Raw genomic sequence first — 25455 nt, 5'->3', positions numbered from 1 at the left:
AGGTCTCTCAAAAATACAATTTTTCTTACAACAGCCTAACATCCTAACATGTTACTATTTCTTTTCCAAACACTATCCATCAATCAGATCAATTTATCTCAGCTTAGAACTCCCGTGTCGTTTCAATTTATCGACAACCTTCCATAAAAATACACTTCATTTATTTGTGGCTTCTCAACTTAACACCGCTAAGTGTTCCATTTCAATCCAACGGTGCTTCCCATATTTCTCCATATGAGAATAATCTCTCTATTGAGTCAAACAAGATTCCTGTTATCCCCAATTCTAGGAGTAGACCTAATCTCGTCCTTCTTAGGCGATCTAGTTTTCACACAACTCCTTAAGAGAAAACCTTTCTGGTTAGCTTTTGATTCTCACTGGGTCTTCAACAATACCTAGCATAATTATAACAGTTTTAACCTACTGTCTTGTAACCCAAATAAATTTTCGTAGTGGAACTAAAAACTCACTTTTTTTTTTTTTTTTTTTTTTTTTATATTAACAACTTAATCATATGTTTTCTCAATTCACGGCATGTCTCTCGAGAAGAAAAACACTTTCAATTACCTATCAACTTATAACTTGCCATATCCCTACGTTGATTTTGTCTCTTTCAATCCATCAACTCATGTTCTCAAGGGTACCTAGGTATACTTACCTTTGCTCCAACCTTTTTATATCACCAAGGGCAAGGTTTGAAACAACTATATCGTAGCCAACTGCTAACAATTCCTAGGGTATGTAATATTAAATACACTAAACTAAGAACCAAGTTGATAATTTTTCCCAAAGTGATATTTAGAGAACAATCGTCCCACATTTTTCTAAGCAACTTCACAACACATGTTTATACCAAGGATTACTTCATTCCTAGTTAGGAGCTACCTTGACCTAGGAGCATTATTACTATTTCACCACAACTCCTGAATTTCCCGAGTGTATTCATCACTTCTTAGTAACCTTACTTTACGAATTTCTGTCATGAACGTAATTATCCTAGAAGAATCCTTTACAAATCTTGTTAACAGCTTGCCAATCATTGTTTTGTCACTCGAGATTACTTTTCCTTTTGATTATCGACTACCATAATCCACATAGCAATTAACCTACTTAGGTCATCTTCCAATCCTTTAACCTTTCCATAATGATTTAGGGATCCTACCACGATGCTCTAGTCCCTTGGAACTTGGACTCTAAACCATACGTAACATTCTCAGTGTTGCCCCAAACTTTGGCACCTGACTGTCTCCTCAGTTCACTGTGTTGCTCCGATTTGTAGGTATCACACCCCAAACCGCGAGCCAACCACCAGTCCTCTGCCTTGGTCCTTAGGCTCAGATCCATTGTTACAAACCAACACCAATGGTGTTATTGTTATGCTTAGAATTCCTCATTCTATCTCTGAGAGCTACAGTGGTTCTATTGGTACTAATCCAACTCCCTGATCTTTTGGCTTCCTAATGTTCTTTTCCAGAGTAACACTCAATCGTATCGAGCACCCTTATCCTAACCATTCCTAAGACTTCGGATTTCTTTCCCACAATTTAATCTCTTTTACTTTCCAAATTTGTTACGCATGTGACGGAACCTCGCGCTTCTGTTACTGCTCTTGCAGACGTTCATAATTCAACATCAGTTGTATCTTCAGTTTATCATTCCATATTCTCGTCACGGCCGTATGCTTAATCTATTACAAGATTTTATTCCTCAACTGACTTTCAACCAACACTCACTATACAGGTCATTAGGTCAATCATTCCTATTGCTTTGAATCTATTAGGACCAACTTCAATTTTGCTAAGACCTAATCAAATCCCAAGATATCTTTACGAGCTTAATCAAGCTTTAGCAAGCCTATCTCATTGCTCGGTGCCTTAAAACTCAAACCAAGACTTTTGTGACTACCCCTCAGTCCTTAATAATTATCATTATGCTAACTATCTTCTTTTGAGTTTTGAATCTTCTTAAATCGGTTAGGGTCATTTCAAGCTTAAAATAACTTTGTCTCCATAAGTTGAAATATCTTTTTATCTCCAAGTGTATACAATACGCGTAAATCTTCCTTAGAAACATCATAGTTAAACTCATAATTCTCTTATCCCAAAAAAAATTTTTTTTTTTTAATCTCCAAGATTCATCACGAATCTCTAATCTATCGTTGATCCGTACAATCTCAAGATCATCAAGTAAGGTTTCATTTTGCAAATTCTCTATAAACCAAAAGATTCTTTCAAATTTCCAAGGGAAAATTCTAATACCTAAAACATGCGAACTTCACGTTTCGTAACCTAGTAGTTTTCGGTCGCATCTCGACCTTAACTACAGCTGATTTATGGTCGTTTCCTCTTTGACTAGTAGTGTCCATATGTAAGGGAAATAAGTTTAGATCATACTCCAAAATTTTACTCGAAAGAGAAATTCTCATTGCCACCCAAAATCTGTTACCTAAATCTCCAGTTGTCACCAAGAAAACTTCCAAAACTTCGAAACAGGAATTTGATCCTCAGTCAATTCTGATTCGTTTTCCTTGTCAGATCCTAAACTAATATCCTTGATATAGCTCTTTCTTCTATAAAAACTTTCACAAGACTCAAATTTACACCTTAACTTTCTTTGCCCTTGAATAACATATGAAACCATACACATACGACTTGTTCTTATGAGTCGTTTTCTTAAGGTAATATTTCCTTATTGTCATCAATTCCAGTTTCTCTATCTCTATATCCCCATCAGTAATTTCGGATTCCTAAAACCCTCAAATTCTATTTTTCAAAGCTTTTATCGAATCACATTGGGTTTCTTATCGGGTCGTTCCTTAGGATCCTCAATCTATACCAAGTCATTCTTTTCCTTGAATCCTTATACCATTCGATCAAACCTGACTTACAATTAGGATATGCCATATTAAGCTAATCGTCCACAACTTGTTTCTTCTTAATAACCACCAGTTATCCCAACATTTAGTGAGATTGATTTTAACTAATGATCTTTAATCCACGGTTTTCGATTCTTACGAATCCTCAGTTATGGTTTGTCGAACCAACCTTACATTCGACCCATATTGTTTGATGCTAACTCCCAATCCAACGTTTCATCACTCAGCAAAAATCTAGTATTCTTCAATAATGTCAAAGACTTCAACCGTCAAACCCCCAAATCTCTAAGCAGGGGTTTTATCTTTATGACCTATCGGCTCCCCTCCTCTAAGTCTCCGTTCGGGATTTTTACTAGTTAGCCCTAACTGAATCCGTTCTTCTTAAGTCCTCAATTTTGATATCTAACTTAACCTTAAGATCTTCAAGTCGTTTTTCTTTCCCACGCCCTTGACAGGTTCTCCTAATAATCTCCATCGTTTCGATTATCTTTGTCAAGGCATGACACCACCATTATTTACCATGTCCCAAACGGGAGGGTACTAAGACAATTCACTAAGATTCTTCCGAAAGAGATTTTATACTATACTTCAAGTTGTACCGGAATTACCAAAGTATTTATTCCTCAAAGGTTTTGGATCATATAACTCTTTTATTTCGACGACCCTCTTCACTAGCTTCCTAATTTCCAAAAGATGTGAATAGAACTTGTTCGTCTCCCCTTGACGCCGAAAGTATATTCAAATTGAAAACCTCAAATTTCACATTTCTAGAGTCTCCATACCATTTCGACTATGTTCCGAATGTCTCCTAAAATCCATAATCCCGTTCTAAGTTCTCATTCAATAGTTCTAATCATGCTAAATTCAACAACCTAACCAAATCATCCTAGGGTTTTAACCTAGGGCTCTGATACCAATTGTAACACCCCGTCTCGCCAGGCGTGTCACTATAAGGGTATTCTCGGGATTTCTTTTTTTTTTCCTCTTTAAGTTCAACACGCGCGGTATTTCAAGAACAATCTTCACATGCAGAAACAAAACCCCGCGAACCCCAGTCTTGCCCGTTTAACTATCAAGATCAATAGTCTTAAACTAAACGAGTCTTAATACAACGCAGCGGATACACTAATACCAAACACCATAATTCTTACATTGTGATTCCATAGCAAAATATGTAATACAGATCAAATGATAAAATTGCTATTATACAACTGTTCATTTACAACCTGAAATGCATACTAAATCCTCCAAACGTTACAACGACTTAACAAACTAAGCACCATTGGGCCTCAACCGGCCACATCCTTGCCCTCGCAGCAGTTCCTGGCTGGAACATTAAACGTTCCAGGGGCATAGCCCAAGTTAGATGATAAAACATCTAAGTGACGGTATAGAAACAGATTATACAATGCATGAGAGACACACGAGCATGGCATATTCAGACAAGCGGCAACATGCAAAACATGTCTAACTCGAGATATCACCTTGACATACTTAATCCCTCGAATGTCCCACTGTGGCACACGTTCACCTGGTCCAACGTTAATCCCTCGGGTGCACCGTCGTGACACCCGTTCACCTGGTTTAACATTATTCCCTCGAGTGCCCCCAGTGAGACACCCGTTCACCTGGATTAACATTGTCCCAATCTCAAGCAGACCCCATCCCGCCCCATACGGACCCAACGATGCAATTAAACTTGACCCCAAATGATATGAAAATTTACACGCCATGCACCAACATTTTAAAATAAAACAGTTAATGCAATGAAGCAAATATCGACACAATGATCATAAGTAAAAGCCTTGTACAACAATTTATGTCTAGGAGGGTATAATCGCTCACTAGAACTCACCACAAGCACCTAAAACACTTCTAAGACAAGGAAAAGTTGGAATCAAACCACTCACCTCGAATGTATTCAGATCGCCTCGATCCTCGTGCAACGCCTCGGTTTGCGTGCTAAATCCCAAATGCTTGAACTTATACTCAACCTCGAGCCACAGTACTTCCTAAACACCATATTTAATTAAGGAAGCATTAAAATCCATTTTCCTCAATTTTCCATAATTTTCTCTATTTTCTCCCAATTTTCTCCTCGTTAATTCCAAAATAATTATTTCTTCAACTATTTTCCGAAATATTTCAACACAATAATTCCTAGAATAATTAAATAAAAATATTGGAATTAAAATTACCAAAATAGCCCTTCGCACGCGCTCTCACGCGCCCTGCGCGTGGCTGCGCGTGGAGGCTGGCGCGTGCAGCCACGCGCGTCGTCTTCTTCCTCAAGACCCGCCGGCGACGACCCCTCCGATGACCGATCTGAGCACACCCCCTTCAAGCCCTCGACGAGTCGATCCCATTGGCACCATGTTTAGGCCGAAAGCTCGCCGGAAAAGGGCCCAAACGGCCAGTTGCAGGTGGCGGAAGGCGGTCCGCCACCTTCGATCGGCCAAACCCCAAACGGCCTTAAACGAACACCAAAATGCCTCAAACTACTCACAGAATCTTCTCCGTTTCATAAGGATCGAAAGCCCTTTATCCATTCTCATCGATTCATCCTCTAACACGACCGATTTGAGCTCCAAAAAGTCGAAACCCTCGGCCTCTCTTTTATACCCGAAAACCGACCAAAATCTAGCCAATCACCGACCACCCTTGCTCCCCAAGAATCCCACGGCCGTATACAACCTTCCCCAAGCAAGCCTCGGCCGTCCCATCGCCGGAAACGGCCTCCACGTGCGGTGGCAGTGCGGCGGCCGTTTTCTCCCTTGCGTTCTCATTGCAATTTTGCTAAATTGCATTTTCACCCCCTGATTTCTTCATTTGACATTTTAGCCCCTACCAATACACCCCTGATCTTCCAAATTTGCCTCTAAGGACCACAAGTCTTGTACTATTTATTTCATTCTTGAAACTTTCAAAAAAATTATCGTTTTGACCTCCCTCGGGTAAATTTAGAAAAACTGCACTTAGGCCCGACTGATTGATTTGACCTTAAATCCATTCAATTTATCCCGAAATCTCTTAAGGGTTGTTCTATATGTAAAATATCAGTCCCTGACATACTCCGTTGACTTTTCGGACGTCTCCTACGTCGATTCGGTTTTCCTCAGCCCGGTCAATAGCTGTACCGAAAACTGTTCCTGATCCAATTTATTTAATCACTAAAAATCATAATTCGAATCACTTGTCGATATTATACCATTTTCCTTGGCTATCTAAGGTCTGGGGTACTCCCTCGAGCCACTTCGGTCTTTTAAGATTGCAATAGTGTGTCCTAAAGCCTTATTCTTTTGATAATTCCACTTGTACCATTTATCAAATATTATTTATGACCTCAAATCATTCCTGGGTATTACAGACAACATAAGAGAATACCAAGTGGATAAAGGAAGATATCAGTGCCTAGTAGGTAAGTTAATTTGTTTATCACTCACACATCCTGACGTTGCATATGCTATAAGCATAGGTGGTCAGTTCATGCATTCACCTACAAGAAATTGTCTTGAGGTAGCACATCACATCCTTAGGTATCTCAAGGGAACACCTGGGAAAGGACTTTTATTTAAGAAGAGCCAAGACAGGTGAATTAGTGGATATGTAGATGCAGATTGGATTGGTTCCATTAAGGATAGTTGATCTACATCTGGATATTGCACTAAACTATGGGGTAATTTGGTTACATGGAGAAGCAAGAAGCAACCAATAATGGATCGTAGAAATGTAGAGTCAGAATATAGAGCTATTGCTCAAGGCATATGTGAGGTGATTTGGGTGGAAAACTTGATGAAGGACCTAAACATACCCGTATCCTCTCCAAAGAGGCTCTATAGTGACAGTAAGCAACAATAAGTATTGTGAATAATCCTGTACATTCTTTTCATTAACTTCCAACACTCCTTTTATTTTTCATTATTAATTGTTGTTAACTAATGGCAGGGGAGTATGTATTTTGGGAATATTTATGAAGAACAGTGCATGGCAGAACTGCAATGAAGGCTGAATCATGAAACATAGCAGCAGGGATTACGGCTGAAAAGGAAAAACCAAGAAGCCCTAGAAACGAGGCTCTAATACCGTGTGAAATCTGTGATAATTTCTCATTGATTTACAGCAGGGTCAACCACCCTATATATACGAGAAGAGATTTACAAAGTAGGAAAGAGTACAAAAGAAAACTATGAGAATAGGAAGCATAATCAAATCTGTACAAAAAGTCAAACAATGAACATGGAAATAATCCCACAGTCAATCCCACAATCACAGGAACCAAACGGTAGATTGATTGGTATGAATCTTGGCTGATTGATTCTCCAACAGTATATAATTTAGTTAATCTAAATTTAATATTGACCCTAATAAATATTCAAAATATACTGTGACCCCAGTTACCATACTGACCTGATAGCTAGTGTACCGCAATCCTAGCAACTATGGTTGTGATTCTTAAAGACATTCTACACCTATGTTTCCTGAAAATGCTACTGCCATAACAAATTACAAATGGGTGTGTGTGTGTGTGTGTGTGTGTGTAGATATATATATATATATATATATATTCAGGAAAATGATACACTTCCATTCCATTCCAAAATAATGAATTTTGTAACCCAAACAAGATTAGTTTATTTTCCTTTTTCCTTTCCTTCACATGTTGGTTTCTTAAGTGTTTTTTTTTTTTTTTTTTAAGGAGGAGAAGAATGAAATACCATAATCAAAAGGTTGGATGGTTTTGGCAAAACAAGTACAAATTGGTTCTCATGTTCTGTAAACGCAATTTTTTAGATAATTAATTTGTAGAAATAATATTTTAAGTTGTTCTGTTGGCTATCTATTTGTTAAAAGGGTAGTTTTAGAAGTATCCTAAATTATAATAGTAATATGTACAAGTCTACCTCTATCATGCCATCATACAACATGTAGAACCATCTGCATTTTAGGTAACATGGTTCTACACGGTAATATGGGTGTAGTTTCTAGTAAAACCTGAAATTTATACCAGGATAGATGGTATCATACAGTCAACAAATTCAATATTGGTAGGATTTTTAATCTAGCAACTTGCTCTAATGCCATTTTCATTTTCTGGTGCTTCCTCTGTTGGTTGTTTTCTTTTTCTTGTACTTGCACAAAAGTTTTTCAAACTAATGAATCAATCGTAACACTCCCAAGGCAGTGTATATTGAGATAACATTCACTGTCCATGGATTAAAGAACAACTTCTAATATATCTATCTTAAATTTTATCAAATGTTGGTACTTGGTATCTGAATGTGCTTTTTCACAGTAACTTTGTTGGATTTCATTCTTTTCCTATTAGGTATTAATTTACCTTTTTGCAGGTGCTTAATGATTGTATTGGTTTTGTGGGACCACTGCTTCTCAATAAGCTGATTCAATTCCTTCAGCAAGGTTCGTATATTTGATATTTTCTTCTCTTCAGTTCTTTTCCATGCTAAGAAAAGAAATCCCTAAGTGTGATGAATGCCATCATTGCATATTTTACACAGTGGCATGGTTCTACTTGAGAAGGCTAAAAGTCAAACATTAAGTGTGTGAGTTCTTGTCTGCTTCAAATTGGATTATAATAAAACATTAAAGTTATACATTTTTTGCTTTGAAATTTGATATGATTCCTTGAGCAACAATCTGTTTAGATGAATTTAAATCAGGTCCTTGATGGACTTGTCAAGACCTTACCCTAGAAAGAAGAATTGATTCAAGCAAGGCTGGTAAAGGAACAGGCCTACATTGAATAATCTCTCCAAAAACTCACTGTTTCCCAATGCTTTCTTGGAGATATGATTGCATGCAAAAGGGCATTCCTAGTGCACAAGGCTTCCCACTTTTGCAAGGGTTAGGGGAGGGTCATTTTCTACATCTTACAGTTGCTTTGGATAGAGGCTGTCTGCCTAACTCGAATCTGTGACCTTTCCAGTCCCAAAGGAGCAATTTAAATGATAATATATTCTTTTAAGCGAGCAATTTACATAAAACTAGCATGTGGTTGTTGTTAGCAGAGCGGCATCTTTCCAGAAGTCTTATATCTCCTTGTTAAGGGTTTCAGAGATTATTTACATTGTGGAATTGAGATGCTTTGATGACTGCAGTGCTCTGTTGCAGTGTTGTGGATTTAGCGTTTAATGGGATCACTCACAGAAAAAGGGGAATCTTTTGAAGATGTTACTAGAGCTGGCCAAAAATCTTGCTTACTGTTTCCTTGTTCTAAAATTTGTTCTTGTTTTTGGTCTAGATGGATATAGACATTATGCTAAATTCATCTTTTTGTACAGCTGAAAGATAAATTACAATGTAGTGGTCTGTTTGTGTTTATACTTAATACCATTACTTGTCTTTTGGACTCCCAGGTTTGTTTTTAGGCTTAGGATGTCATGAGTGGAATTATGAGACTTATCTCTGATTCCATATCCTTTTTCTTTGTTCTATAATTATTGGCTCTAACTACTGATTTGACCTTTACATTCCTTCACTGCTTGTCAAAATTCAGCTGTGACTTCAGATATACTTAGTGTCGTTGCCTGATGTTTCCTTGCAGAATTTTCTATTTTAAGAGATAACTGTTGTTTGACAAATATTTCTGTGCAATAAATAAATTTTGGAATTTATATTCTTTTCATCTTATATATTGATGTAATATGGTATATATGCATTCCAGAACTATGGACTTTTATTGTTATGGCATTGTGCAAATGTTGGAAACTTTCAAAATACCATGTTCCCTTGCTTGATCAGTTTGATTACTTAGTTTTATTGTGAGCAGATGCATTGTTTTCTTGGATTGAAATAAGACTATCTAGCATTACTTATTACATCTTTGTGTCATTGATGCAAACGGTTTTGTTTTTTCATCTAATCAGGTTCTTGGAGTTTTGATGGTTATATCTTAGCAATTTCTTTGGGTCTTACATCTATTTTAAAGTAAGTGTATTTTGCTTCCATAGCTGTCTTATTATAATTGATTCTTTTTTTGTCTTTTTCATTGAGCTCTACATCATCACATACTTCTTTTATTTTATTATCAACTGTTGAACCAGAGAAATTGAAAGAGAGAAAACCCTTTTTAGGAGAAGAGAACTTGGTGAGGTCTAGCCTCTTTCTATTGAAATTTATAGTAAGGCTATATACTAATTAAAGGCTAAAATTAAGGTCTAATTACAAGCTAATTGACAGCCTAATTACAAGCTGATTGACAACCTAATTACATTTATTCCTGGGCATGTATCAGTTACTGGAGAAGTTTCAACGTGGGGGGGAGTGTGAGAATCCCACATTGCCTCAGCAAGGGAGACTTGGGCTATATATAAGGAAGATGATCCCTCCACCTGTTAAGCTGGCTTTTCAAGTTGGAGTTCTACCTCTGACTTCTCACATATAGTAATTGCATTTAGGACGATTACCTTGTTGTGAGTGACTGCCTCTGTCGTTCCTGTGCTCTCCTCTACCAAAAGTTTGTAACGCTAAGACAGATGAATCAATCTGAGAACCATTGATGGCTAAAGACGAGGAAGAAACACGAAGAAGTCTAGCAAAGGCATCTTCTAGCGTCAAAATAGTGGGACTGGATAATATTTGATCCCGGACCAGAGCAAGTTTAGATTGAATGGTAGTCAATCCCAGAACCATAAAGAACTTATCTCGCTGTTGCAATTGTTCTTCTGCAGTATTACCAACTGGTAACAGAGAGTTGAACTCATCCTTCAGGGATTCTAGGTGGCCAAGAAATCATACATATCCATATCTTGTTGCTTCAAATGAACAATAGTGGAAACAACAAAGTAGAGACATTGGATACCATTAGTATAAAGAGATTTGGCCTTTTTACCATACCTGAGCACAAGTCTTGTACGCCTTGTAAACGATATAGTTTTGGATCAATGGTCTGCCATAATATATTACAAAGAAGAGCATCGGTCTTCTTCCACATTGCTCTCTCAGCATCAGGAATTTCATTGGCTTTCTTATTCAAGTGATCTTCCATTCCTTGACCAATGAACCATAACTCAACCGAGGCAGCCCAAGACATGTAATTGGTACTTCCAACCATCTTTTCAGAAGTAATGATAGGTGAGGAAGAAAATGGTGAAAAAAAACCTACAGATTTAGATCCGAAAGTGACTAAAGATGCTAGATTCTCCATATTTTGGATGGAAGGCAGCTCTGAAAAACAGATCTGATGCAAAAGAGGGCTAAATGAGATGCCAGAGGGTTACTAGAGTGTCAAACAAGGCACAACGATGGAGCAACAGAGGCTCGTCGTAGCTCCAGCGATGGCTGACGGCGATGAAACCACCAGGATCGGGACGGACTGAGCAAGGCGAGTCCAACGGTGGTGATGGTGTTGCGATCGGAGCAACAGAGAGAGAGATTGGAGCAAAAGACCACTCACCACTTCTTAGGTGTGTGACAGCGACGAGAAGTGGACGGCACGATAGGCGGCGGCGGTCATTGGCGACCCGAACAACGCAGTAGGTGACGACGACTGGAACTAGGGTTTGGTTAGGGTTGGCTCTGATACCATGTTGAACCAGAGAAATAAAAGGAGAGAACCCTTTTTAGGAGAAGAAAACTTAGTGAGGTCTGGCCTCTTTCTATTGAAATTTATAGTAAGGCTATACACTAATTAAAGCCTAAAATTAAGGCCTAATTACAAACTAATTGACAGCCTAATTACAAGCTGATTAACAGCCTAATTACAAGCTAATTGACAGCTAATTACATGTATTCCAGCATCAACTTAAAGCCAGTTTTGTAGAGATGGAAGAAGATGACACTACTTTTTCTTTCCTTGTAAAACTTGAAGCTTTTATATGTAAGTCACCCATTTGAATTTAGTAAGTTGATGAGATTTTACTTTAACTTTTACGATTAGAATGTTATATCTACATTGTTATAAGAAATATGGGAAATTAACTATGGTGGATTGGATAATAATATTGTTGACAGTATAGAGTATTTATAGGAAACTAACAAGGTAAGATGTAACCAGAATAAAGGTAAATCTAATATAATGTTAAACTTAAAACTGATACGATAAGATATGATCTGATTTGATTTTGATATGATAATTATCTTAACCACCCCCCTCCCCCCCAAACTCAATAAGCTAAGAAATTAGCTAAATTGAGTTTGAATTCTTTTCTGGAAAGCATGTGGGTTGATGAAGTATCAGCTTCACCTTGATGTAGACATCATGATAGATGAGCACTCTGGCTGGAGAAAGAAGCAACAATGTGTCTGTTGGAGAGTGCTAAGTGAAATAGGATTGTTACCGAAACTAAAGAAATAAAGAAGACTGCTAAAGGAGTTGGAAAGATAAAGCAGAAATCTTGAAGATTAAAGCTTCTAGAAATAAGGAGAAATGATAGGAGTAGATGTGATTATTATCTTTTATTATTTGTTGCTTAAATTCTGTTATATATCTTATTGCTGTAAATTATCTCCTAAATATTAGGATTAGATAGCCTAGAACTTGTATAATTAGACTTCTATTCATTGAATCAATTAACAAGTTTGAGTTCTTCAAACTTAGTTGAAGTTCTCGGGTGTTATATCCTTAGAACAAAATCTGTTCATGGTATCAGAGCTCGGCTCTATCTAGCCTAACGATCCAAGATAGATGGATTCACAAGGCCGTGGGAATGCAGCTCCAACTGCAGCAGAGTCATCCGATAGTTCGACTCTTCAACAACCCTCAATCCCAACGATTGTGGTGCCTCACAACACCCTGTCATTGGACAACAATACCTTACAAATCACCCAGCATAGGTTAAATGGGAGAAACTTTAGAGAATGGTTTCAATCTGTAACCTTGGTGATAAAAGGCAAAGGGAAATATGGCTATCTAACTGGGGCGATTCCAACACCACCAGAAGAATTAGGAAACTATCAAAGATGGAAGGTCGAAAATTCAATCTTGATGGCTTGGATCATCAAATCTATGGAGCCAAAGATAGGTCGACCATATCTATTCTATAAAATGGCAAAGGAAATTTGGGAGGCTGTTCAAGAGATCTTCTCCGATCTTGAAAATACAACCCAATGCTTTGAGGTTAGAACTGCAATTCGGACTACCAAGCAAGGCAGCCTTGGTGTGACAGAATACTATAACAACCTAATGGAGTTATGGCAAGAGATGGATTTGTTTTATGATCCTAACTGGAAGTGTGCAGAAGGCAGCCAAAAGCATAGCAAGATGTTGGAAAAGGAGAGAATTTTTTATTTCCTCCAAGGGCTCAATCCAGATTTGGATGAGGTACGAGGCAGACTTCTAGGCACTAAGCCATTACCATTCCTACGAGAAGCTTTTGCAGAAGTAAGGCGGGAGGAGAGCAGAAAAAGAGTTATGCTGCCATCTTCCACGGAACATAACTCAGGATCAGCTCTTACTACTACAAAAAGGGAAGATAATTCTAAGGAGAAGCAATGGTGTGAGCACTGCAACCGACCCTATCACACCAAGAGTACCTGCTGGAAGTTGCATGGAAAACCCCCAAACTAGAAACCTAGGCCTAAGAAGGAGAAGGAAAAATCAGCCTATGCAACAAGAAGTGCTTCTACTGGTGAAAACATAACAGGTATGAGTTTAACTCAACATCAGTTAGAGTTTCTGCAGAAGCTGTTACAAAACTCTCATGTTACAAGGGAATCGAAGGATGCCGCACCTGGTCACTCAGTATCTATGGCACAAAAAGGTAATCAGCCTTTGTCTTTGACCACTAGGAAGATAAATAAGGATTGTTGGGTGGTAGATACCGGAGCATCCGATCATATGACCAGATCTACTGCCACACTTGATATTTTTCAGATGGAAGAAAAGGAGCTAAATATTTTGATGGCTGATGGAACACAATCATTGGTAAAAGGAAAGGGAAGTGTTTATGTGGCTGATTTAGTGCTCAAATTAGTGTTATATGTGCCAAACCTAAAATATAATTTTCTATCAGTAAGCAAGTTAACAAAAGACTTGGATTGCATTGTGACATTCTTTCCTTCATATTGTGTTTTTTAGGACCGAGTCTCGGGGAAGACGATTGGCAGTGCTGAGGAGAGGGATGGACTTTATTGGCTTTCCGATAACAAGAATTCTCTTAGTCAAATTCCACATAGGTTTTCTCTTACAACTAGCTTAGATTCTGAAATTTTATTATGGCATAGACGTCTTGGTCATCCTAGTTTTCTATATTTGAAACGCTTGTACCCCAATTTATTTATCAATAAAGAAAAGTTGGTACTCAAGTGTGATCATTGCATTCTTGCCAAGCGAACCCATAGCACTTATCAACCGAACCCATATACTCCATCTAAACTATTCCATTTGATTCATAGTGATATATGGGGGCCAGCTAGAATTCCAGACCTAAATGGTGCAAGATGGTTCATAACATTCATTGATGATCATACAAGGTTATGTTGGGTATACCTAATGAAATAAAAATCCGAGGCATGTGCCATTTTTTCAGATTTTCCATAAACTCATTTTGAATGTTTTTCAGTCCTCTATTTGTATTCTTAGGACTGACAATGGCAGAGAATTCTTTTCTTATCCATTCACCCAATATCTAACTACCAATGGGATCTTTCACCAAAGTACTTGTCTTTACACCCCTCAACAAAATGGAATAGCTGAAAGAAAAAATCGACACTTACTTGAAGTAGCTAGATCCCTTATGTTCACAAGTTCTGTTTCAAATAGATATTGGGGGGAGGCAGTCTTAATAGCCGCTTATCTCATCAATAGGTTGCCTTCCAAAGTTCTAAACTACCAAACCCCCTTGCACAACCTTACATCTATTTTTCCTCACGTTCGAATTCTAAACAATCTTCCTCCCAAAGTATTTGGATGTGTAGTATATGTCTATCAAACCAGTCCAAATCGTCATAAACTTGAACCAAGATCCTTAAAGTGTATATTCATTGGGTATCCTCCTACTCAAAAGGGTTATAAGTGTTTTTGTCCTACATCACAAAAAATTCTCATCTCATGTGATGTAACCTTTGTGGAGAATGAATTATACTACTCAAATGCCACACCCCAAATGAAGGACAACCATTGGGATCCCACTATTCCTATGACCATTGTATTCCCAGTCCTTCAACCCATTCCTAATAATGATTCAAATTCAACAGCTGCAGCTGATCATCCTCAGCCAGCCTCGTTTGAGCCTCACTGTCCGAGCCTTCCTCCCTCTTTTGAATCACTAAACCCAGCTGGACCTATGGAAACTGATATAGGAGAAGACTTGGACGTGGAAAAACCAATAAAAGTCTATTCAAGGCGAAGTATGAATCCAGCTCCTCAACTCAGCCAATTGTTAGAACTGAGGGAAGGTCCAGCAACTGAGGGAGAAAATAATGCTGCTAACAGTGAGTTAGATCTTCCGATTGCTATAAGAAAGGGAATCAGATCATGTGTGAAACATCCAATCTCAAAGTACTTGACATATTCCAGGTTATCTCCTAAATTCAAGACCTCCATTACTACTTTGGATGATGTGAATATACCTCGAAACATCCAAGAAGCCCTAGCAGATTCTAAATGAAAGGAAGCAGTAATGGAAGAAATAAAGGCACTCAAAGGCAATCACACATGGGAAGTGGTTGATATTCCAAAAAATAAGAAGATCATTGACTGCAAATGGGTATTTACAGTTAAATACAACTCAGATGGAAGCGTGGACAGATATAAGGCTAGGCTTGTTGCCCAAGGTTACTCTCAAACCTATGGGATAGATTATGAAGAAACCTTTGCACCGGTTGCTAAATTAAACTCCATTAGAGTATTATTGTCTATTGCTGTGAATTTGGATTGGGAGCTATTTCAATTTGATATCAAGATTGCATTTCTAAATGGAGAATTAGAAGAAGAAGTATATATGAAAATTCCACCCGGATTTGAGAAAGAAGAAAGGATTGGCAAGGTATGTAAACTTCATAAATCTCTTTATGGTTTAAAGCAATCTCCTATAGCATGGTTTAAGAAATTCAGCTCTACCTTGATACAATTCGGTTACACACAAGGGAAGGCTGACCACACTTTATTTGTCAAACATACCAATGGAAAAAGATGCATTTTGATTGTGTATGTAGATGTTATAATTGTTACAAGGGATGATGTTCAAGATATTGCAGCCCTAAAACAGAAGCTAAAGGCAGAATTTGTGCTAAAGGACTTGGGAACAAAGAAGTATTTTTTGGGGATGGAAATTGCAAGGAGTAAAGAAGGTATGATAATATCTCAAAGAAAATATACTTTAGATCTTCTAAGAGATACATGAATGATTGGATGCAAACCAAGATATACTCCTCTAGAAAGAAATTGGAAATATGTGAAAAAAGATAATGATTCTCTGGTGGATAAGGAAAGGTATCAACGACTAGTTGGAAGACTAATCTATTTGTCTTTAACTCGTCCAGACATAGCCAATTATGTGAGCATTATAAGCCAATTTATGCATGCTCCAACACAACAACATATGGCAGCTGTGTACCACATTTTGAGATACTTGAAAGGAACACCAGGTAAGGGATTATTGTTTCAAAAGAGTAATGAAAGGGGGGCTGAAGGATATTCTGACGCAAATTGGGCAGGATTAGTGATGGACAGCCGGTCTACATCAAGTTTCTGAACAAAATTGTGGGGCAACCTAGTCACATGGAGAAGCAAAAAGCAATCTGTAGTGGCAAGAAGCAGTGCTGAGGCAGAATTTAGGGCCATTGCCCAAGGAATTTGTGAGCTAATTTGGTTGGTAAGATTAATGGAGGATCTACAACTACCACTAACAAAGCCAACAAAGTTGTATAGTGATAGTAAATCAGCTATATGTATTGTTAACAATCCAGTACAACATGATAGAATGAAACATGTCAGGATCGACCGGAGTTTCATCCAACGGGAAATTGAAGAAGGAGACATCAAACTGACATATATTCCTACAGCAGAACAGGTAGCGGATGTGCTCACCAAATCCATGACAAGATCAGGTTTTGAGACTCTCATCAACAAGCTAGGAATGAGAGATAGCTATTCCTTAGTTTGAGGGGGGGTGTTGGAGAGTCCTAAGTGAAATATGATTGTTACCGAAACTAAAGAGATAAAGAAGACTGCTAAAGGAGTTGGAAAGATAAAAAAGAAATCTTGAAGATTAAAGCTTCTAGAAATAAGGAGAAATAATAGGAGTAGATGTGATTATTATCTTTTATTATTTGTTGCTTAAATTCTGTTATGTATCTTATTGCTGTAAATTATCTCCTAAATATTAGGATTAGATAGCCTATAACTTGTATAAATAGACTTCTATTCATTGAATCAATTAACAAGTTTGAGTTCTACAAACTTAGTTGAAGTTCTCGGGTGTTATATCCTTAGAACAAAATCTGTTCAGTGTCCAATAAGAGGCACAATTGGAAAGATGCACAGTCAAAGAGAGGCGCAACCGAAAAGACACATGGCTAGAAAACATTGGGCTGAGAGCTGCCATTGGCAAGTGGCAAGGATCTTCTTCTTTGGTGATCTGTGCTGCAGTGGCAGCAATTTATATTGAAGTAGTGGTGGGTGGTGCAACCGTTCTTTCTTGGATTTGGCTTTTGGGTGACGACTGATTGGCGATGAGACAGGCAAAGACAGATTTGGGTTTCTTTGTTCTCTCAATACTTGCAACGAAGAAGAGATGATTGGTAGCGACAAGAAGGAGCTGATGGCGGAGAATGGGCTGAGACCGGAGTGAATGATTAGGTGAGAGAAGATTTGGACTAATCTCTGTGAAATCTTCGAAATTTGGGCCAAGGCTTTGGTACTAAAATCAACAATGAGAATTGGGTCTAGCCAAACTGGTTGTTCCTTTTGATTCAATGTCTACAGATGGCAATGATTGAGAGCAACACAATTAGTTTGACCCATTGATAAAGGCGAGGAGGGTGAGAACTTGATGAAGTCCTGTTATGGAGATGCACAATCTGGAGTGGCCCAAGACGACCAATGGCTGACCAAAGTGATGTTGAGATTTGGGTCAAACAACTAGAAAGACTAATCGTGATATCTAATGAGTCACACGAGGATGGCCCACGACAAATATAGGGCCAATGATTGACAATGATATGGGAAATTGTGATGGATTGTGGCTGAGTCAAAGCCAACGGCGACAATTGTCATGGACAATGACAAATGACAACCGTGGCTTCTGCTTCTGCTTCTACTTCTAAACTAACTAGGCTTCTGCTTTTAAACTAAATAAAAATTAAGAAATTAAGAAATAGAACTGAGGAAAAAAGGCATAACAGAGATTATGGATTGGAACTGGAAAAATAAAAAATAAACATAGACTTAAACAGAACAATTGGAGATTAGCTTAAACATAATCAGTCTCATGTTGGAGAAAACAGGAGACTCATAACACGAATGAATGAGGCTTTGATACCATCTTAAAAGAGATATGGGAAATAAATGTATTGAATTTGATAATGATATTGTTGATAGTATAAGAATATTTATAGACAATGAACAAGCTAAGACCTAACCAGACTAAAGATAAATCTATTCTAAAGTTAAAATTAAATTGATACGATATGATATGATCTGATTTGATTCTGATATGATGATTATCTTAACATATATGATGAAGTTGAAAGAAGAAAGAAGGGAACAAAAGATCAGTTGAGTGTTTATAGAACTGAAACTGTAATTTGCTGAAAATGATTATTGACATTAGAAAGAGAAGATCAGTTGAGTGTTTATAGATTGTGAACTCAACTGATTCTGTTATACAACTAACCTTGACAGCTGTACAAAGACAAGTGGACAAGTAGACAAGTCCTAACTAGCCAACTTGACAATTACTACACTTAACAGAACTGCAACTAATATTCCTTTGTACAGGATGAATAGAACTACTTGTCTCAACTGATCCCACTTAGATTGCTCGACAATTTGTGATGATTTAAACTCCTCTAGGTTGGATTTTTTATAGCCTTCTTATGGCCAGTTTGGTAGAGAGATAAAAAGGTGATATTACCACCTGACATTATTATACCATGTTTGGGTAATTATGTCAGGTAGGATAACTTAAGCTGGGGTTTATTTTATCCCACCAACGTGGGATAAAAACTATCCCTTTCGTGACCATATTGCTTTTACCAATTCCTGTCACTGTGGCAATATAAATTACATATATTTATGCTGTGGTGCAGGTCCTTCCTTGATACACAATATACTTTTCATCTTGCCAGACTAAAATTGAAGCTAAGATCTGGTATTATGGCTGTTATTTATAGAAAGGTAAATTTTCTTTATTCATTTTTTAACTTTCTAACTTGGCAAATTTTATTAAATGCAATGATTTGTTATTACGGCTTATTTACATTTTGGAATTTAAAAGACCAGAGTTGCTTCTTCCCTTTGTTCTGCATGCCTTCCAAACTGTCACTTTTCTACATGGTTGACACTACCTAGGATATTTTGTGGTATTCAGTTCATTACCCATTCTTAGTTGGTATTGAGAGGAGGAACAAAAATTTTATAGTAGTCAATATGTCTATTTGAATCAATTGTATCGGTTATCATGACATCGATGACCATCACTGGCATGGTTAGACTGCTTGATATCATAATTATAATGATGAGTTGATTAACTAACAGGTGCTGATTGTTTAGATCTGTATCAGTAGAAGAGGATTCTCTAAGATACAAGACTTAGAATCCAAGTATGGGTAAAAGAAGGGAGTTATGCTCTTGAAAGATTAGAGATTTCATTGCAATAAACTCAGGTTTTAAACCAGCTAGAAAGCGAAGTCCACTATTCTCTGTTGTCAGTTTTCATCTCTCAAACCTACAACACTGGTCAAAGCATTTTCGACTCATTGTAGGCCTGCTGAAGGTTACTAAAATATTCTGTGATAGATTGATCTTCCATGGCAACTGAAATACACACAGGCAAAGATCATACATATGGGTGAAATCAATGGACCATAATAGTTGAACGTATCATACAGGTGTCAAGGTGAGTGATTGGTGATACTCTTGGGTTGTTTCAGGGACTCAACTGACAGAGACCTTTACACTTGAATCTTTTTTGGACCTTGATTTGTGAGCATTTGACTTCCAATTATATAAAAGCGCTGTTCCATTGTATTTTTTTAATTACTTTTCAGTAAGACTTGTCATGTGAGTACCGATGGAGTCCAAAGTTTCGGTACTTTAGTTTAAGTTCCACAGTTTCGAGTACAAATGAAGCATGAAATCTTGGGAACTGTTTGCAAATTTGCTAACCGTTCCTTGTGTTCCATGGGGGACTAAAACCTTGGCAAATCTTGTATCATCTAAAACCATATTTAGTTAGTAGAAATTTCTATATTGGAGTTAGAAGTAATACTTTCCACGAAATTCCTAATTTTTGAATGACTTTTTTCCACTTGAAGAAAGTAGGTTTTCCCTATTTTTAAGTGTTAAGACAGAAGTGTGCAATCCTATCCTATCTTCCTATCTTATCTTCGAGTAAGTGGTTGTAGACAAATTGTCAAACTGACTCCTAGTTTAGTGGCTAGCTACTGATCCATTAGTGGACTTATCCTCTTATCCTTAATTCTAAGGTTTCAGTTTAGGCAGTTAAGTTAGTGTCCTATTTTTAGGGAAGTGGTTTGCTGACTCCCCAAAACTGTCTATATCTAAACTTATCCTTGGAATAAAATGAAATTAAGTTTTCTGCTCAAATTCTATCACAGTATTAGAGCAGTAGGCTCTTTTCTGGGAACCGAGCATTCTTCTTCTTCGTGTTTTGAGTCCTGCAAATTTGTACTATTGCAAGGACAATATTCTACCCATAATCACTTGGGAGATCAAGCAATCTATACCAAGAGACCACAATCACTTCAACTGAATCTAGTGGTGCTTCTGAGGCACCAACACTGACACCTTTTGGTGGAGATAATAAGATCACAACTCTATCCGGGGAACTGCAAAATATTCAAGCAGCCTATAGGCTGAATGGTAAAAACTATTTAGAATAGTCTCCGTTGGTTCACACATTCTTGGAGGGAAGAGGTAATTGCTGGAGTCGAGTTTAAACGGAATGAAGCTGAAGGCTTTGGTTGTCGCTACAAAATCATGCTGCGATGCAAATGACAGAGAAGAGGAAGATCGAGGTGATGAAGAAGAGGAGGAACTAATTGTTGGATTGGACGCCATCAAAGTAGAGTGACAGAGGCTTTGATACCATGTAATAAATTCTAGGGCACGAAAAGGAAAGGAAATGCAAGAGAGAGAACTTTCAATTATCAAATGAATCAAAGCTTACAAATGACAACACAACTAGTGTTTATATAGCAAGCTGAAAATAACTAATACAGCATAACTAATCAACAATATAATAGCCTACACATAATATTGGTTGTCCATGAGAGATAATTGGCCGACCCTATCAACTTGATAGTGGTAATATTGGTTGTCCCAAGATTGAAGACAGTAAAGGATTGAGAGGCAGCAGGGGCAACAGGTGCCCGAGCGAGAATAGCACCGGCGAAAATGGCGTCACTGAAATCAGACATGGCGAGGGTTTCGACACCGGAAGTGGCTTGAGGGGTCGCCGGCTATCAGATCTGGAGAAGCCGAAAAAGATTGGTCGGCGTATGTGCTGTCACGTGTCGGAAGCTTGGAGACGGAGGCAGCAAGCAGCAGCGGCGCGTGGGTGGTTCGACGACAGTGAGTTTTGGGCGATCAGCCAATCTAGTGGCAACGAACCAGATGGTGGTGGCGGTGTTATCCAATGGTGGCCACACAGTGGGGTTCTAATATTGGGTAGTGATGGTTAAGGTTTGACGGCTAGGGTTTCAGTCGCTGCAAAAAAATACACAGTGATGACTAGGGTTTTTTTCTCACCGGTGGCTCTGATACTATGTGAGAAAATAATTATGAGAAAACACCTAAGAGAATAGCCTCTCTTGGCTTGTTATTTATAATAAGCATAATGGGCCTTAAACCTATGAACTTAATCTAATTACAAATAAAACACACACATAATAATTATAATATATACTAATAATTCTAACAGAAAGAACTGAGAGAAAGGTGTCATATGGTCAATAGTACCATAATATATAATCCAGGAATCTAGAGAATAAGTATTAAAGGCATTTAAAGCATAAGAAATAGGAGGTTTACCTGAATGTATCAAGGAGTAGTTACCTGAGATAGATGGTTTGTCCAGGGTACTTAGGAATTGCCTCAACCTTTCAATTGCCTCAACCTTTCAATCTCCTCCTGGTTGAATTCTTTCTATTCTTTTGGTTCATGGATCTGTTCTTCCCCATGTGAAGTGGCCATATTGGCTTGCCCTTGACTCCGATGTAGTTGTCCACCCTTATTTCCCCATTCTTTACTTGGTGGCTTTCCATTTAACTTCCAACACATCTCCCTAGTATGCTTGGGTTTCTTGCAGAAAGTACACCATAGATTGTCACAACTGTCACTCCATGTGTGTATAGGAACTGTCTTACCATTGCCTCCGTTTAGTTGGTCTTTCTTGAATCCATGACCTTCTCCATTCGCCACCAATGCTGAAGCCTCTATTAGTTTAGGGTGTAACATTACACCCCTTTTTCTTTCTTTAGCTAGTATAATTGAAATAACTTCATTAAGTGAAAGTAAATTAGATTTACCAAGGATTTGAATTCTTACCTGATCATACTGCCCATTAAGTCCTACTAGAAAATCATAAGTTTTGTCTTCTCTATGAAGGTTTTCAGTGTGGTTGCATCATCACTGTGTTTCATCTCAATAACCTAGTAGTGATCTATTTCTTACCAAAGTCCTTTTAGGAGATTGGCATATTCTGTGACAAACTTGTTCCCTTGTTTTGCAGTAGTGATTTTGGTCTTCAATTCATAAATTCGGGCTGCATCGTTAACTTTCGAATAGGTTTGTTGAATAGACTCCCAAACTTCCTTGGCTGTGGGTAGAAACATATAAGTGTCACTTATTTCGGGTACCATGGAACTCCACAGCCATGCAATGGTAATGGAATCCTCTTTATCCCATGCTGCATAGGCTAGATCTTCCTTTGTTGGTCCGGTCCCCTTGATGTGACTTATCCTTCCTTTCCATTTCAAAATGGTTCAAATCAGTTGTGACTTAGGCTACATGAATTTGCTACAATTCTCCAGAAGGTAGGATCCTTGGAAGTGCTATTGTTTCTCTTGTATCACAAGAGCTAATCTCGCCAATATGAGTAGACATCTTGATTGAATGGAGAAACAAGGCTAAGGAAAGAATAAGAAAGAGCTACGGATCAGTAGGTGCGGTTGTAGCAATGAAGGCTGTCGGAAATCGATCGGCAATGAAGATTGGAAGAAAGGTTGCTTTACGGAAGGTTTCCTAAAGCTCTTATACCATGTGGAAAAACTGCACACTTCATTCATTTACTTGATAGCCATATATATAGATTTGCTTCCTAAATATGGAAGTGAATTTCTCCTAATTGAGAGATCTTTCCTAATTGAGTATTCTTCTATTTACAGAAATATGACCTAATTTACAGCCTTAACTTTATGGAATATTATTATCAATCTTCTTGATGTATCTTGCCTTGATTTATGATAAATCTTCTTGATTTTTCTGCTTTGATTCACGACAAGATCATTGATTTAGGGGCCTTAGACCACATGATCCGTTCCTCCCAAAACTTTATATCATATACACCATGTCCTAGTAATAAAAAGATAAATCATTGCTGATGGCATGGCAACAACAGTAATCAGCCAAGGAGATGTTTACATAAATGATTTTCTTGTACTAAGAAATGTCCTACATGTACCAAAGTTGTTTACTAACCTTGTCTTAATCCAAAACTCACCACAGGCTCTTAACTATAATTTGATTTTTCATCCTTCTTATTGTAAGATTTTGGAATTGGACACGAGGAAGATAATTGGACGTACTAGAGAGAGATATGGTCTTCACTATCTTGAGGAATCTAGTGGGCAAGTTAGGACAACTAAGTTTTCACCGTTATCTTTGCTGTCGAAGTCTTCCAAGTCACATACAGAAAGTATCTGGTTACAACATTTTCATTTTGGTTATCCTTCTTTTAGTGTTCTTAGACTAATGTTTTCTTTATTGTTCAAAGGATTAGTTGGAGAGGATTTTCATAGTGATATATGTGAATTTTCAAAGCATAAAAGAGCATCTTTCCCAGTTAACATGAAAGGAATTCTTCTCCGTTTGCTCTTATTATAGTGACATATGGGGTCCTTCTCCTATTTCTAATATCACTAGGGCTCAATGGTTTATGCCTTTTATTGATGGTCCGTGTCACTTTGATTCACCTCTTGAAAAATAAATCCGAAGTGAGCTCCATATTTCCAGTTTTCTATAATTTGGTTAGAACCCAATTCAGTGTTGACATTAAAAGATTTCGTTATGACAATGTTAAGGATTATTTCAATCAATTCCTTTCTCCTTATTTTCAAGCAAGAGGTATAATTGGTGAATCCTCTTCTGTCAACACCCCTCAAAAAAATGGGGTGGCTGAAAGGAAAAATGGTCATCTTCTTACCATCACAAGAGTCCTATTTTAGAACAATGTTCCAAAACAGTTCTAGGGGCAAGCTATTTTGATTGCTTCTCATCTCCTAAATAGGGTACCTTCAAGAAATCTTAATTCACAAAGTCCATTGCAAATCCTCCCACAATTCTTTCCCCATTTTTCCATCTCTAATGGCCTTATTCCTAGAGTGTTTGGGTGTGTAGCTTTTGTACATTTACACTCCTAGCGCTTGGGAAAGCTTGATCCTAGAGCTCTTAGATGCATCATTGTTGGTTATTCATCCACTCAAAAAGGCTATAAATGCTTTCATCCACCAACCAAGCAATTTTTTGTATTAGCTGATGTTATGTTTGTTGAGTAAGATCAGTACTTTGCTCAGCCTTCTCTTAAGGGGGAGACTCCATTATCCAATGATAAGGATAGAGATTTCTTCCTTCTTGAGTTTCGAGTCTCGTCAGTTCCCTCTATTCCACTCTCTCAACCCAAGTCTAGTAGTTCAAATGATCAGCCCCAAACACAAGAATTGATGTAGGGAAAACTTGCTCAAGAGCCTACCTGTCCGCTGCAGGTGTACTCAAGAAGAAAGGTACTAGCTACTCAGCCTGCACCTGTCCAATTATCAGACTCTACTCCTAGTTCTGACCTTGGTCCTATTGAAGTAACTACCCCTTCTTCTTCTCCTTCTATCTCTTCGAATGAGAATCATGATGAAACATGTTTCTGAACCATCTAATTCAAGTGATAGTGATGTTCCCATTGCTATTCGTTTTATGTCTTACAAAAATATGTCTCATAGTCATAAAACCCTACTTACCAACACAAATACCATTCCAATACCAAAAACTATAGATGAGGCATTAGGTGATGAGAATTGGAAAAATGCTATGAAGGTGGGGATGGAAGCACTTGAAAAAAACAAAACATGGGACTTGGTGAGCTTGCCTAAAGGAAAAAAACCAATGGGATGTAGATGGGTATTAATAGTTAAGTATAAATCGGATGGGTCATTGGAAAGGTATAAAG

General features: G+C 37.8%; 1 protein-coding gene across 7 annotated transcripts in view; it reads left to right on the top strand.

Annotated features, from left to right (window-relative positions):
• LOC127794987 (ABC transporter C family member 13) overlaps positions 1–25455 on the top strand; it is a 186050-nt gene that overhangs the window by 78764 nt on the left and 81831 nt on the right. For all 7 annotated transcript variants that reach the window (XM_052326357.1, XM_052326356.1, XM_052326358.1 and 4 more), the window contains 3 exons: positions 8224–8293; positions 9760–9820; positions 19085–19172. In XM_052326357.1, coding sequence (XP_052182317.1) covers positions 8224–8293; positions 9760–9820; positions 19085–19172 — 219 coding nt within the window. The remainder of the gene's footprint in view (positions 1–8223; positions 8294–9759; positions 9821–19084; positions 19173–25455) is intronic.

The sequence above is a fragment of the Diospyros lotus genome, chromosome 2, assembly GCF_014633365.1.
Source record: "Diospyros lotus cultivar Yz01 chromosome 2, ASM1463336v1, whole genome shotgun sequence".
Taxonomy (NCBI): domain Eukaryota; kingdom Viridiplantae; phylum Streptophyta; class Magnoliopsida; order Ericales; family Ebenaceae; genus Diospyros; species Diospyros lotus.
Note: the sequence above shows the minus strand (reverse complement) of the source record. Positions and strands in the feature narration are given on the sequence as shown.